Below are 17,277 nucleotides of genomic sequence, written 5' to 3' on the forward strand. Positions count from 1 at the left end.
TGTGGCAGTGCCTCTGCTCTCTCTCTTTATGGAATGTTTAACACTGATACAATTTTATTCTCTTGTCTTTCCTTTTTTACTGTCATTTCAACCACCTCTGCTGGCTTTTTAGGCAAAGTACCAGGTGGAAGAAGTGATTTCTCTGAGTGGCCCCGCCAGGAAGGCTGCAGCTATGCAGCATTGCGTTTCAGAATCTTCTTGCTTAAGATTGTGACTGTGGTCATGTTTCTGTCAGTTTAATACCTGAATTGGCTTCCCCATCAGTGATTTTCTGCTGAATTTTAAACAGATATTTGGGTGCAGTCATCAAGATTGTTAGGGATCTCCCAACCAGCCTGAGGTACTGGTAATGCAGAGCTTCTACCCTGGTTGTGGCCTACAATAGGGGTCTGGCCTAGATGTCTAAGCTGGACAATCACAGATCACTTTCATTGACCAGTGAATTAGATCTTACCTTTAGGGAATATGTAACACTAGAACACTAGAAAATATTCATAATGCTGGGCCACCTTAAATTCCCTTGTACCTCTTCATCAGCATCTTTATTTTGCAAATGTGTCAATCAGCACTGGCACCAAGCCACCTGCTCACTCATCCCTCACTGAGGCAGCTGAAGTCAGACACAAAATATTTACAGCTGAAGTCACTTTATCTGGGAGTTAGGTGTCTGGAATTGTATTGGGTAAATAATATATTGTTATTTGGAATACATACATTTAATGTGTGTTCTGTCTCTACAACAATCTGTGTAAATGTAGGATGACCGGATATGCAAGACAAGAAATGTTGAACATATAACTAAAACAGAAACTTTTTTCATGTTCCTTGCACTTTAACTTAATGGGCAGCCAAAATTATAGTTTATACATTTTAATCAAGGAACACACAAGTAATTAATAGTAAAGAGTAAAAGAAGGGTATCAATGGGATGGATGGATCCTTACATGGCCAAAAGGTTTATTTAAAGGACGGATGGGGGATGCTGACTATCAGGGCTGTATGTGTGTGCTAGGGGGAGTATATCTATAGGACAGCACAGGAATTGTAATCCTGCTGAGCAGCCCTGCAGGTTGAAATGGGTGCCTCCAAATAGAGATGCTGAGAGCAAGTATCCCTACCGTGGAGTCTTCCACCTGATCCAAAAGTGCTTTCTCCATGGAATATTATGGCACTGGAAGTGCTTATGGGTCCTGCATAAATTCGGCCACTTTACTTCACTTGTAGAGTTGGGAGTAATGGGTGGAGGAAGAACAAAGCTCATCAAGGAGGAGTGACAGAAAAAAATAAAATAAAAAGGAGAATTGCATTGTGTATTGTGGAAGAGCCAGAACCCATTATTTGGACTATTCTGTAGTTGTGTTGAGTGTTTGGTTTCCCAAGATAGGCCTTGCAGATCACAAAAGAAAATGTAAAAAAAAAAAAAAAGATTTGTATCTCTCATTTAAATCTTACTAACTAGATGCAAAAAAAATGGTTGATTAAAAAAAATCAACAAAAGAATGATTAAAACTTTGGTTGACACTTGTTGTCATTTAAACATGCTATATAAATAAATATGAAATGAAATGAAATGAAAATGAATTGAAAAGCCATTAAAAAAGAAAAGGGCAAAGACTGCTGAAATATTGATTTCAGTTTATTAATAAACTAGCACAAGCAAGAACAAATATTTTGGACAGCCAAAAAACCTTTATTACATTTTTGGCACACCTTATATTTTCTAACAATAATTTCTATCAAATCCACTTCATTTTCAATATTTATCAGTTCAGCTTCCTCTGTAGGTAGAGTAGGAGAATCGACTGATCAGCAAAGGAAGATGATATTTCTGAGTTGGATCAGTAATATTAAATATGATCTGAAAGACAGGTGTGAGAAATAGCAGTATTGGTATAGTTTCATATGGAGTGATATATGGAGTAAAAAAATATTTTCACAAATAATGTAAGTAAACATTAAATTTTAAAACAAAGTATAACTGAAATTGATTGATTACAAATGAGTTAAGCAGTAGTAAAAATGTAATAATATACATTATGTAAAAAGATAAATAAATGATTGTTGGTATCTTGCAGCTTTTTAAAATATCAATAATGTATAATAGGCACTGTAAAGGCTTTGTTACTATGATTTACACAACAACAGTTAGGTACATGTACAAAATATTAATTTCATTTAAAACGTTTAACTTAAGTGCTAATTTATCTCAAAATCTGATATTGTACATTATTAGTTTCTGGTTATGAAGGATTTTCCTAGAGTTAAAACAGAGTTATAGTATGGGATGTCCGCATTAGATGACTTGTTGATACACAAAGCAGATAATTTAGGCCAGGTAACAGATTAAAGCCAACTCCTTTGATTCACTAATGTTCGTGTAGTAGCTATTTTGCCTTTGTATGGGATATAGGGCAACTTTTGTATAACATGGAGCCGTGATAAAACTGAAAATAAAGAGTTAAATAAGGAAATACTTTCAAGATCAGAATAAAAAAAAAAGACTGTAAATATGTAAAATTGAATAAGATATCAAAGTTAAAGGATCTTTTATAAAATATGTTGTTTAATTTTGGAAGGGTTTATCAAGAGAAATGTATTTACTTTATAAATAGATTACATAATATTTAATTTTATTTCTCTTTTTGTAAGGCCATAATTTAACACCATATTCCAGATAATACTTTATTAGTTCTCCCCTTGTGACCCTGCTCAGGATTACATGGGTTTAGCAAATGGTATGCTATGGTATTTTATTATTGCTTTGTATAGTTTAAAAAGGGTATCCTTTTCATTTTTACTTGACACATCATGCTATGCAATCCAGTATCCTATTAGCCTTATTAATTGCTACTGTTCATTGTCTGTATGTGGCATTAAAGAGTCCACTAATGCTCCTAGGTCCTTCTCATAAGATATATCTCTAATTTTCAGACCACCCTTTACGCATTCAAATTTTATTTTCAATGTGTAGTGCTATGCTTTTACCTATTTTAACATTAATTTGCCACAACATCTCAATATGTCTATATACTGTGTAAATTCCTTCATAACTGAACATCTGCTGAACTCCACATTATCTGGTATCCTCTGTAAGCTGTCTCAGCTTCTTATTTATATTCATAGTAGGAACACTTTTATAAAGTAAAATAGCCATGCTATCAGCATTGATCTATCATGGACACCAGTTTTAGAATAACCTAGTTAGGAAATAGTCCTAGAGGGGACTGGGCGGTATCATGGTCTGGAATCCCTACAGATTTTATTTTTTCTCCAGCCGTCTGGAGTTTTTTTGTTTTTCTGTCCCCCCTGGCCATTGAACCTTACTCTTATTCGATGTTAATGTTGATTTATTTTTTTATAATTATGTCTTTCAATTTTCTATTCTTTAATATGTAAAGCACTTTGAGCTACTGTTTGTATGAAAATGTGCTATATAAATAAATGTTGTTGTTGTTGTTGTAGTTAATTTTACTATGAACCTTTGCTTTCTGTTTTAAATGTAATTTGCACCCATTTGAACACTTCACTTTAAACCTTACCCTTTTCACCTTTATTGCTAGCCAATCCCATGGGATTCTTCATCAAAACCTGAGAATATGATGCTACCAGCACTATGCGTTGTGGTAGGAATAAAATTACGCAGGTGATAAGCATTGCCTGGTCTACACCAGACAAAGTGCTTGGAGTTCTGCCCAGAGTGTTCAATTATTATCTATTTAGACCAGAGAATGTTCTTTCTCATGCTCTAAGAGTCCTTTAAATACACTTTGGCAGCTCCAAGTGGGACTAAACCACTCTGAGAGAAGGACCTCCTCTATACCGTAGAAGAAATGTTCACATTTAGTCAGTCTGTGTTATTTAGTGCCTATTGTTCAATTCTGTTTTGAAGCCATTAAGTGTTTGTTTTTGTTTTTTCCTTTAAGTAAAAAGGGATGGCTTGGGTGGCACCATTATATATATATATCAGATCAAGTTTGCTCCAAGCATCCTGGAGAACACACCATGGTTCTTCAGCAGACTTTGGCTGTCATATTTGCAATCCAAGGCATCATTGATGATAAATCTGAAATCAGGACTCCATGTTCGTCTTTTTGTTGAAAATAGTTATTTATTTGTGGTCATTTACCTGTGGCAGAATGAATTTGGAATTTGATGGTGTTGTGCAATGAATGAGAATCAAGTACTACTTCTGATTATTAAGGATTCCATTCTGTCTTGATCATATGTGCTTCACTGTTGGGTGCAGACACCTATGCATGTAGAAAAACACTCTCCAGGTCTATGAACAAACTAACTCCTGGTTGAGGCAAAATGTTTGCATTTTATTCAAATTTTGACTTGTCAATCCAGAGCACTAGCTGCCATTTTTCTTAAACCCAGTCCAGGTGAGTATGTTGTTTTAATTTCCATTTTAGATGAATGGTTTTTGAGGGATGTAGTTGGGTTTCAGTGGCTTCTGTATATTTAGAACTGTTAGTAGTGGCCTTAGGCAGCACCTGGTTTTGCCACATAGGCTGAATTCCAGTGAGTGGGTTGGCCACTCAAGGTTAAATTTCTACTGTAATAGTTTCCTCGCCTGCAGGCTCAAGGCTTCCTTTTTCAAAGGACTCAGCCTTTGTGGGGTTCTGGTGGGTGGTCCTCTCCTCCAAGAGACCATAATAAATTCTGTGCATTTCCCCCTTCAAGCATGGCCTTATTCTGTTAGCTAATACCATACATTACCATCAGACTACATTTTGAACTGATCATACACCTCATCCTCTGGAACCGAAAAGAATCAGTGCACTCTGCCACCCTGTGGTCTGGCATGGAATTACCCTCTTTCGAGCCCTTCAGCTGCCTCCCATGTGCTCGTGTGTGACAATGTTCATTAATTAATTAAATAAATAATTAATAAACATTAGACAAGACAAGAGAAAGTGTTGGGGCACCTGGTAGGAAAACCCCGTATAATCTATACTAATAAAAGGCAAAGCCCTCAGTAACTTTCCATCTTTTCCATCTTAAAAATATTAGGAAATTAAGGCGCTTTCTAAATAAACAGGATTGTGAGAAATTAATTCATGCATTTATCTCTAGTAGGATTGACTACTGCAATGCTGTGTTCACTGGCTGTTCAAACTGTTCTCTATACAGCCTCCAGTTAATCCAAAATGCAGCTGCAAGAATTATTACAAGAACAAGAAAATATGAACACATAACTCCAGTTCTTAAATCTTTACACTGGCTCCCAGTTAAGTTTAGGGCAGATTTCAAAATCCTTCTTTTAACATATAAAGCATTAAATGGCCAAGGTCCGGCTTACTTGTCTGAACTTATCATGACTTACAAACCAGAGCGCACATTAAGATCTCAAGATGCCGGTCTGCTTAGGATTCCAAGGATTAATAAAATAACAGTGGGAGGTCGAGCTTTTAGTTACAGGGCCCCTAAACTGTAAACTGTACTGCATCTCTGTTGTTAGTCATTAGCACTAAAACATAAGTAACATGATAATTATATTTGAATACTAACCCTCACCTATTCTGTTTCTTTTCTTGGTACCCAAATGTGGCAATTGGTGCCACGGCCCACCTGCCAAGTTGTTTGCCTGCCTATGGTAAAGTCATCCCTGATGGAGGATCACAGGAATCATGGGAAAGAGGGGTCCTTTCATCGGAGCAATGTTTCAGCCGTGGCATGGCCAAATGGGGAGGCAGCTAGATGGATGAGGTCTCCAGGACTCTAAAAATATCCAAACCTAATTATGTCATATCATCTACTGTTAAACCGTACTTCTAAAATTTTTATTATTATGCTGTATTAAGGACTTGTTCTGTTCTGTGTATTGTATTGTATTGACCCCCTACTTTTGACACCCAATGCACGCTCAATCTACCTGGAAAGGGGTCTCTCTTTGAACTGCCTTTCCCAAGGTTTCTTCCATTTTTCCCTACAAGGTTTTTATTGGGAGTTTTTCCTTGTCTTCTCAGAGAGTCAAGGCTGGGGGGCTGTCAAAAGGCAGGGCCTGTTAAAGCCCATTGCAGCACTTCGTGTGTGATTTTGAGCTATACAAAAATAAACTGTATGTATGTATGACTGACTGACTGACTCACTGACTGACTCATCACTAATTCTCCAAGTTCCCGTGTGGGTAGAAGGCTGAAATTTGGCAGGCTCGTTCCTTACAGCTTACTTACAAAAGTTGGGCAGGTTTCATTTCGAAATTCTACACGTAATGGTCATAACTGGAAGGTATTTTTCTCCATTTACTGTAATGGAGTTGAGCTCGAAAGCCGTGGGGGGCGGAGTTTCGTGTGCCATCATCACGCCTCCCACGTAATCATGTGAACTGACTGTCAACGCAGTGCGTAGAAAACCAGGAAGACCTCCAAAAAGCGCTGAAGAAAACATGCATTATATAATTGAGAAAGGCAGCGAAACAATAAGAAGCGAGTGAGTGACATATACTACCATATTCATGAGTGCTGCTACTTCGGAAAGAAAGCAAGGTGTAAACCTAAACTTTAAATTAAGTTCAGAGACAGGCTACCGCTGGCGTTTCTTATGCCCACGGGTAATGCGGGATACAAGTTTAATGAGAGGACGCAATGAGAGATGAGATATAAACGAGAGTTTTGATCACTTTGTAACTAAGTTAAAATTGCAGGTGAAGGGGTGTGCTTATGCAAATTCCGAGAGACTGTGTTTATGGGGATTGACAGTTAAGGTGGGGAGTCCGTCATCATCTCCCTCCCATTCATCTCATTTCGCTCTGAGCTGAGCTCCGCAGCTAACGCAGTCTTACGGAAGCGACTTCGTCACACTGCCACCAAATACTCACAGAAAAATCCACAAGTTAATACACACGCTGTCTCTAGAGTTTCTCCACACTGAATCCTCCAGGCACTACTTACAAAAGGTTACATTGACAATCGTGTTACGTTATTTTTAAAATCTTTCCTTTTCTTAGCACAAGCACAGGTGAGAAGCTTTGATGCATGTGCTCCATAATGTGTTAAAAAATAATGCATTTAATCACACTTTGCATTACAAGCAAAGGGGAACTTTTGTCAATGCATGATTTCCTGCTACACCGATTACTTTGATCAGCGCATCCCTATTCATTTTACCCTTGCACCACCTTGGTTTGAGAAGAAGTATGAAAAAAGGTTAACACAGAAAAACAGATCACCAATTTAAGCTTTATGAATCATCGATTCGCCATCAATAATTGTTTTGGTAAAGCCATACTCAGTGTAATCCTCCTTCCATTTTATAATTTTTCCGCCACTGGCTATGATTAAATGAACGGTAAAAAAGTAAGAGCGAAGCGAGGGTGACTTATTTAGGCTGGCATATATATGACAGCAACACTCATGACAATGTCAATCATGTTACGTTATTATTAAAATGTATCCTTTTCTTTTTCATTACTTCTTTAACACACTACTTCTCCGCTGCGAGGCGTGGGTATTTTGATATATATATATATATATATATGAATGACCTCCAAAGAGCGCTGAGACTTTTGATATCGTGAACGTGTCTGCAAAAACTGGGGTCTCCTGCCCAGCAAAAGTCGAGCAGCCGGCGCGCGCGCATAGCTGTGCAGGCCTTTGAGACGCTGACTGCACTTCTGCCTTAAGTCAAAGTGAGCACTTTTAATTTTTTTCATCCTCCCCCTGAGCTATAGCCCAGTCAAGTGCAAACACGGGACCCCTTTTCTAAACAGCAGCAAACTAATATTAAGGTGATTTGCAGTTTCTTTTGCACGAATACGATTATGAGGTTGTCAGCTCGGATTATGAAGACACGCACATGAGTGGAGGACTGACAGTGCCATCACAGCCAATTAATGGCAGGGACGTCTCACCAGTCTACACAAGACCCACCACGACTGTCCCCAAAAGGCGATCATAATGTCAGCGAACACATCTCTCTATACTATATAAAAGAAAAAGGCAACTTTCCTTTCTTTACATCTTTTTTCCTTTTATCCCAAACTAAAGCCTTTCTCTCTTAACACTGCAGAGGACACAAAACTAATTTTCTTTAAATGCCGGTAAGGCACATTACCAGAGGTAGAAATTTGGACGATCACATAGAAAATGTAATTTCTAAACCACAGCCGTTGTGTAGCGCCTTTCAAAAGGGATCAACTACCGAGAGATGATCCATATACATTTTAGCTGCTGTTAGTACTACTTACCTGTTCTGTTACACCGTCTTTAAAATGTAGTTTACCCGCAACCACTCCAGTAGTGCTCAATGTAGCTTTACTTCATAAAACATTAATGTTTTACTGTTTAATAACTTATAGACTACATTTTATTATTTTCCCTTGCACTCAGAGACCAAAGCTATACACACACATATAGACACATACATATATATATACACATATATATACCTGTGTGTATGTTTGTATGTATGTGTATATATATATATATACACACACACACACCTATCTACATTATATATATATATACACACACACATATACATACATACATACACACACACACATATATATAATTTGTATGTGTGTATGTATGTATGTGTGTGTATATATGATGTAGATAGGTATGTATATATATATATATATGTGTATATGTAGATATGTACTGTATATAGATATGAAGATATGTATGTGTATATATCTGTATATATGTATGTGTATATATATATATATATATATATATATATATATATATATATATATTGTCACACGTGTGAATAGGAGGGCGTTATGTGGACCAAGTAATAGTAATTCCACGCCAGGCCAGGGGAGGGCGGGGTGCAATAAACCTTCTCTTGCTATCTCTGCAGACCAGCCGCAGGAAAGCCTATCTGAATCAGAAACATCACTTCCAGTTCCGGCGCCCAGAAGAACGTCACTTCCAGTTCCGGCACCCAGGAAAACGTCACTTCCAGTTCCGGCGCCCAGAAAATTGTCCCTTCCTGTCGATTCCCAGACTGATGTCAGAGAGACATCACTTCCGGTCAACCAACATCACTTCCTGTTAATGTCACTTCCTGTTTGATCATTTATAACCGCCATCTTTGCAACCCTTGAGCAGTTCTGTTTTGGACTCCGTACTGATTACATCAGTGCTGAAACTTAAAAGACTCCTTTGCAGCTAGGAATATTATATGGGTGGCTGCCCCAAACCTTTTATACGTGTGTCGAGTGGCTTCATTTTACAATATGTAGACTCAAACCCATTATGACACCAGCAATTCAAGCTGTGAGAAAACAGTAAAGAGGAGGCGTGTCAGACATCGTGGTACATTTTCTGATGCAGCTAGACGAAAACAACTTCGTGACGCTGCCGGCAAATACACAAAACAATTAATTTGACAATCATGTTACATTATTTTTGAAATGTTTCCTTTTCTTTTTCATAACTTCTTTAACACACGACATCGCTGCGAAGCGCGGATATTTTGTTATATATATATAACAGCGACACTCATAACAGTGACTAAACAATTACATTGACAATCATGTTACGTTATTTTCAAAATGTTTCCTTTTGTTTCTCTTTCCTTCTTTAACACACTACTTCTCGCTGCCAACCGCGGGTATTTTGCTATATATATATATATATCTATATAGATATAGATATATATGTATATATATATATATATATATATATATATATATATATATATATACTAGCAAAATACCCGCTCAACGAGAAGTAGTGTGTTAAAGAAGCAATGAAAAGAAAAGAAAACATTTTGAAAATAACGTAATATGATTGTCAATGTAATTGTTTTGTCACTGTTGTGAGTGATGAGTATTGTTGTCATATATATATATATATATATATATATATATTGTGAACGCTGGCCCCGGCACAGACAGACGGACATCATATTTTGCTCCCAACACACTTTATTTAAGACTCCAAACAGTCACGTGCACTCACAATAACCCCAGTGCCTTCTGCACCGATTCCCCCAAGTCCAGGGCCCACAGTCCTGTGCCTTGCTTCCTGGCCGCCTCCTGTCCGCTCTCCAGCTCAGTCCTTCTGCCTCCCGACTTCCACCACCGACTGGAGGGAGGCGGCCCTTAAATAATGCGGATGAGCCCCAGGTGCTTCCTCCATCCTTGGCCACGCCCCAGCGTGGCGGAAGTGTCGGCTGCCTTCCTGGCGCTCTCGGCGCCACACAATGTCTTCCCCGGCACTTCCTGGTGTGGCGGAAGTGTCGGGTTCCGGGATAATCAGGCACGGCGCCGCCTGGCGGTGGCCACGGGTCCCCAGGGCTGGGCTTCAAAGCCCTGTACCTGAGGCCCCGTGCCTAACCAGGACGGACGCCCCCACTCTGTCTGGAGGAGGCACTCGCCCTCCTCCGGTCCTCAAGCGTCCGGCGGGCTCCTGCCCGACCGGCAACCGCCGGGATAAACCGGCATCGGGCGCCGCCTGGCGGTGGCCACGGGTCCCTACAGGGAAGGGCTTCCATGCCCTCAACCCGTGGCCCCAACAGAACCAGGACGGCGCGCCTCGCGGTCTGGAGGAGGCACAAGCCCTCCTCACGCCCTCCTGAAGCCCCGGCGGGCTCCAGCCCCGGCCGGGGGCCACAGTGCCCCACCGCTAGCGAGGACACGTGGGTCCGAACGACACAACCCGAAAGGGCAGCACGTCCCCAGCGAGGGTCCTACTATGTCCCCAGGGTCCAACACGGCACCCTGGGACATCTGTCGCACCCTCGCGCCCGCAAACGTCCCCTGTGGTCTGCGCGCTCTCGCCCGCTGTTCCCCAGCGGGTCACCGTAGTCCTCCCGGCGTGGAGCACTCCAGCGAGCGCTGCCCGTTCAGGCGGGCAGGTCCCCCCGCGTCGGCCTCAGCGCTTCGTCGGGGCTTCGGCCTGTAAAATAAAGAAAAGAGGGCCAGAAGCACAGCGAGGACACTCATCCCGAGCGCCCGTCGGTCTCCGTATCGACCGTGCTCCTGCCCCCCTCCGACAGCCCCCAACTTGCCTGCTGAAGTCCTCCGCCGCAGGTTCCATGCCCGTCCTCTCGTCCACGGCACGCACTTTCGCAGGCGGCTCGCCCTAGCCGCCCAGGGATCTCCTCTGCCCACACAGAGGGCGGCCCTTCTCGGACGCGCACCCAGCGCCGCGCCCTCTCCTATCGGAGGAACCGGCATTCACCCTTCGGTTCCTCCTTCTTCTCTTGGACGCGCTGACGGTCTGGGTCTGAGCACAGCAAAGCTCAAATCCAGCCCCGTCTGCGTCCAGGCAGAGCGACAGGAGACAGCTGCGGGCTTGAAGCGCAGGGCGCTAGGACCCAGGGCACTCAGCAGCCCCGATCGTACCAGCCCTTGCGTATTCGAGCTCCTCGCCTCGCTAGCTGTCTGCACCGCGGCATCTGTTGTCGGGAGGTTGCTTACTTGGAGCTGATCGTCCCGTAGACGGTCACAGCCATGTTCGCAAACCTCCCGCTTGCTCTACGGAACGGCAACACTCACCACTCCCGCCCGTGTTCTGCCTGCCTCCGGTTCCAGCGCCGCGATCCTCCGTCTCACTCGGTGTCTTTCTCGGCCGCGACCGCCATCTCCATCAGCTGCTCGCACTGAGCGGCGAGAACACGTAGCAGCTCCTCTAAAGGCGGCTTGGCGGACCGAAGGGACTCCTCCGACGCGCGCCGAGCGCTGGTGGAAAGAGAGACAGACGTCGGTGGGCTTACCTGTCGATCGGCTCCACGCGTCGCCTGCCTCCTCTGGGCCACTCCCTCTGGCCCAATCGGGTCCTTCTCCGACACGAGACTGGCATTCCTTGGGCCCGCCTCTATCCAATCATCGGCGGGCACGCAAGACACACCGGCCAATCCCGTGCCTGTCAGCGGGCGGGACCTCCGGCCCGCGGCCATCTTGCCTCCCCTGCTCCGAGTGCGGAGACGTGCCTCCTCGCCGCGTTGTGGCTGCGGCGATTCCTTGAGCCGCAGCGGCTCCGACTCCGCAGCCTTCTCTGCTGCTGCCGTCGCCGCGCTGCCGTCAGCCCGCGGCCCGCGCTCCTGCCACGGGCGCGATCCGTTCGTCCCTGCCTGTAGAAACAAAGTACAACCGACCCGGAGGGCCGATTATTGCAGGGCAGGGCACTCACCTCCGGATCCCGTCATGCCGAGGCCCCCGCCTCGGTGTGGCCTTTTGCGTAGCGACGCCGGCCTGGCTGTCCGTCCCGACAGCGCGACTTTCGGAGCCCGCTGCGCTCCGGCGATGTCGAGTCCTCCTCCGCACCCGGGGAAAGCAATCCCGCTGTCCGGTGGCGGTTTCTGAAGCGAAAGCCTCCGCGGTTGTGCACGGCGCTCCAGCGCCAGTGTGTGGGTCCGCTGCTGCGCCGGGCGTTCACAGAAATTTTTTGATTTAACAATACAGGTCCCCGCCTTGAACCAGGCGGAGTATCCTGCCGGCTACGCCACTGTGAACGCTGGCCCCGGCACAGACAGACGGACATCATATTTTGCTCCCAACACACTTTATTTAAGACTCCAAACAGTCACGTGCACTCACACAACCCCAGTGCCTTCTGCACGATTCCCCAAGTCCAGGGCCCACAGTCCTGTGCCTTGCTTCCTGGCCGCCTCCTGTCCGCTCTCCAGCTCAGTCCTTCTGCCTCCCGACTTCCACCACCGACTGGAGGGAGGCGGCCCCTTAAATAATGCCCCGGATGAGCCCCAGGTGCTTCCTCCATCCTTGGCCACGCCCAGCGTGGCGGAAGTGTCGGCTGCCTTCCTGGCCGCTCTCCGGGCGCCACACAATGTCTTCCCCCCGGCACTTCCTGGTGTGGCGGAAGTGTCGGGTTCCCGGGATAATCAGGCACCGGGGCGCCGCCTGGCGGTGGCCACGGGTCCCTACAGGGCTGGGCTTCAAAGCCCTGTACCTGAGGGCCCGTGCCTAACCAGGACGGACGCCCCCACTCTGTCTGGAGGAGGCACTCGCCCTCCTCCGGTCCTCAAAGCGTCCGGCGGGCTCCTGCCCGACCGGCAACCGCCGGGATAAACCGGCATCGGGCGCCGCCTGGCGGTGGCCACGGGTCCCTACAGGAAGGGCTTCCATGCCCTCAACCCGTGGCCCCAACAGAACCAGGACGGACGCCTCGCGGTCTGGAGGAGGCACAAGCCCTCCTCACGTCCTCCTGGGCGTCCCGGCCGGGCTCCAGCCCCGGCCGGGGGCCACAATATATATATATATATTTACACACACACACACATAAACATATATATATACATATCTATACATATACACATATATACATACATATATATATCTACATATATACACATACATATACATACACACATACATACATACACACACATATATACACACAAATACATATATATATATATATACATACACACACACATATATAAACATATATATACATATACATATCTACATATATACACACACAGCTATTTCGTATAAGTGCAATACGCTGCTTGTTAAAATGGATAACTCCCGCTCTTACGTGCAAGTCTGCATGGATATTATGAACTATCGTATTTGTTCAAGTTCTATTTAAATTTTAAATAGAAGGAATTTTTATTTAGTCGACAGAAATATCTTTGGTAGGAATGGTAAAAACAGACAGGAATATTATTCCTGAATAAATCAACTCAAACCTTAAACAACTTATAATATTTTGCTCTCCATAAAAATATATCCTGTCTAAATTATACAAGTTAGAAATAAAGTAAACGTTAAAAGAACAAACATTCAAATTTCTTTACTCTTATGTAATTTTATATAAAAATAAACTTAGATTTTAAATATCCCAAAAGATTTTGCTCTCCATAAAAATATATCCTGTCAAAATTATACAAATTCAAATATGAACATGCTGCATAACAAAACCTGGAAATATAAATAAAATGTGTTCCTTTCAGCAATAACAAATCAAATCATTCAGTTGTCTTTGCTCATATGTCATTTTAGAGCTGGACGCCTGGCATCTTTTTTGGCATTAAGTTCGTTTATGTTTGGTGTGAGGTTCTGTGTTGTGGAGATTCTCAGGATGGATTGCAGGTGCTCATCAGTGAGGCGACTCCTGTGTGCTGTTTTGTTAGTCTTTATCATTGAGAAGAGCTTCTCACACAGATATGTGCTACCAAACATGCACAAGGTTCGAGCCGCATGTAGACGGACTTTTTTTGTTCTTCAAAGTCACCAAAGCGCCGTGCAAACTCAGTGCGCTCAGTTTATCAGCAAAGTGCGTATTTGGGAACACCGTAGTGACGACTTGGTTTAACATTACTTGGCAACAGGGAAAGTGGGGCAAGTTGCATTTGTGTCTCCCATAAAAGCAGCTTCACTTGAAATCACTTTGTGATTGTGCACGGTAAAAACGTCCGCTGAAGTGTCAGATTCTTATTTAATTCTTCTGCTTTCTGTATCTTCTGCATTGCATTCAGGTTACCCTGATGTTTTGTCTCATAGTGCCGTCTTAGATTAAATTCTGTAATTACAGCCACATTAGCTCCACAAATGAGACACACGGGTTCAGTAAACATATACTCAGCCTCCCATCGGTTTTTAAAGGCTCTATTTTCAGAATGAACTTTTCTCTCCAGCATCTTGTGAGCTAGCTTCGCAATAACTTGCAGCATCATAAGCTAGACTTGATTAACGTGGTAAGTGTTCGGCAAGGCAGCTGAAGCGCTGCATTATGGGATCTGTAGTTTATTGTGTTACCAGCGCTTCATATACCTGGGCCATTAATAACAATAATACAGTATATAAAATGATCTCGGGGCGGATATAATTACGCCGGATGTGGCCCGTGGCCCTTGAGTTTGACACATATGGACTAAATAGAACTTGAAAAGATATATTTTTGAAATGTGATCGCGCAATTCAGATAGAGTTGACACGCACTACAGCCTGCATCCTCCCCTCGCTCTTACTTTTTTACCGTTCATCTAATGAATACACTGAGTATGGCTTTACCAAAACAATCATTGATGGCGAATAAAGTATCCATTATTCGAGTATGTAGATCGGGATATATATATACATATATATATACCCGCGTATCGCAGCGAGAAGTAGTGTGTTAAAAAGCTAGAAAAGAAAAGGGAACATTTTAAAAATAACGTAACATGACTGTCAATATACAGTATTTGTTTTGTGAGTGTTACTGAGTGTTGCTGTCATCAAGGATTTGATTATCATTATTTCTTTCAATCAGGTTCGTATTTGTAGGATGTGTTGTGTTCAAGTTACATTCCGTGTTTGTCAATCGTTGTAAAGATGACAGGTTTCTTTCATCGATTCGTTTCTTACTGCATCAATAAACAGCTCGTCTTCTTCTTTATCTGAGACCTGACACACTGCATGCCCGGTTTTTTTTACACTGTCTTCCTTTAGCGGGACATTGACTTTTTCCAACGTGTGCTTTGTTTCCGCAGTAGCTGGATTTATGAATATGCTTATCAGATGCTTCATATTTTTTGCTGCCTTTTCAATTGTGTAATTCGGTTTTTGTTCAGCGGTCTTTGGAACTGTTGCCTTTTATCTGTGCACTGCGTCAGTTCACGTGAGCCGCTTGGTGTACATGCATCGAAGGTTCCCAGCTGTGCTGGTGCCATCTCGTGCTATGTCCGTGGCTGTATTTAATGTTACCTTAGTCCTGGCACTTAAAACTTTCTCTCGCAGTTTGCTGAGTTTGTGTCAAACACCACCCTGACCATCTCATCTTCCTCTCCATAAACACAGTCCTTCACCCGTGAATATTTACCCGTGGCAGTTTGCTATTGGATTGCGCTGACGGACGGCCTTATATGGGCAGGCACTAAATTACAACCGCCAGCGGCAGCCTGTCTATGAACTTAATTTAAAGTGTAGGTTTACATCGTGCTTTGTTTCCGAAGTAGCAGAACTCATGAACATGGTTGTATATGTCACTCGCTCACTTCTTATTGTTTCGCTGCCTTCTCAATTATATAATGCATGTTTTCTTCAGCGCTTTTGGAGGTCTTCCTGGTTTTCTATGTACTGCGTGATTACGTGGGAGGTGTGATGATGTCACACGAAACTCCGCCCCACGGCGTTCAAGCTCATCTCCATTACAGTAAATGGAGAAAAACAGCTTCCAGTTATGACCATTACGCGTAGAATTTCGATATAAAACCTGCCCAACTTTTGTAAGGAAGCTGTAAGGAATGAACCTGCCAAATTTCAGCCTTCCACCACACGGGAAGTTGGAGAATTAGTGATGAGTCAGTGAGTGAGTCAGTGAGTGAGTGAGTGAGTGAGTGAGTGAGGGCTTTGCCTTTTATTAGTATAGATATATATATATATATATATATATATATATATATATATATAGATAGATAGATATGAGAACAACACTCATATCAATGACAAAACAATTACATTAACAATCATGTTACGTTATTTTTAAAATTTTTCCTTTTCTTTTTCATACCTTCTTTAACACACTACTTCTCCGCTGTGAAGCGCGGGTATTCTGCTAGTTAATGGAATAAATGGGGGAAAAAAACTGTAATAATCACAAGGTCTTTTTCTGACAGTTGTCAAATCATAACTGGCACAAAATGGCAGTGTGCCCCTTAAGATGAAATCAGACTAGAATGGGTGGGGTCAAGGGATCATGACCTGAATGTGATGTCATTGGGACTGTTGGTCATCTGATCTGCAGGGGAGAAAGGAGGAGAAGCATAAGACAACACTGGTAACTCTCAGTTTGGGGTGGAATTACAATCAGACAAGCCTTTAAGTTGTCTTCCAAATGCATGTGTTTGACAGAGCTCCCGCCTCCCCCTCCCCCATAGCCTAGACCAAGGGTGGGCAAAGTCAGTCCTGGAGGGCCACAGTGGCTGCAAGTTTTTGTTCCAACCCAGTTACTTAATTAAAAACAATCCTTGTCAATTATTTAATTTCATGGCTTGTTAGTGCTTTAACTCTGCCATGTCAAGTCATTCTCATATCTTACATTTTTTTTTCTTTCTAAGGATATCATACAAATGACCTGAAGTCAAAAACAGACGAGTAATTCTCAGTGCTTCACTTTTTTCTCATCACTTTCCTTCCAAGTATTTAATTAAACCAAAAAGTGCACAATAAATGCACACAGGTGTAAATGGAAACAAGCTAAATGGAGAAATGCTGGTTTCTTTTGTCAATAGCATCTTATTGCTAATAAGGGGCAATTAAAAACCAAGAATACAACTGTTTAAGACTAAAATAAGCAATAAGGCTTCAAAATCGAAATTAGTGAGACAACTAAAATGAAGCAGAAGTGTTACTTGAACAATAAGCACTTA

General features: G+C 42.9%; 1 protein-coding gene across 1 annotated transcript in view; it reads right to left on the reverse strand.

The window, feature by feature from the left end:
* Window positions 1-1,615: 1,615 nt before the first annotated feature.
* Window positions 1,616-17,277, reverse strand: part of urahb (urate (5-hydroxyiso-) hydrolase b) — an 84,515-nt gene continuing 68,853 nt past the window's right edge. The window contains exon 4 of the mRNA XM_039763575.1: window positions 1,616-1,858. Coding sequence (XP_039619509.1) covers window positions 1,769-1,858 — 90 coding nt within the window. The 3' untranslated portion in view covers window positions 1,616-1,768. The remainder of the gene's footprint in view (window positions 1,859-17,277) is intronic.

Source organism: Polypterus senegalus, chromosome 9 (assembly GCF_016835505.1).
Source record: "Polypterus senegalus isolate Bchr_013 chromosome 9, ASM1683550v1, whole genome shotgun sequence".
NCBI lineage: Eukaryota > Metazoa > Chordata > Cladistia > Polypteriformes > Polypteridae > Polypterus > Polypterus senegalus.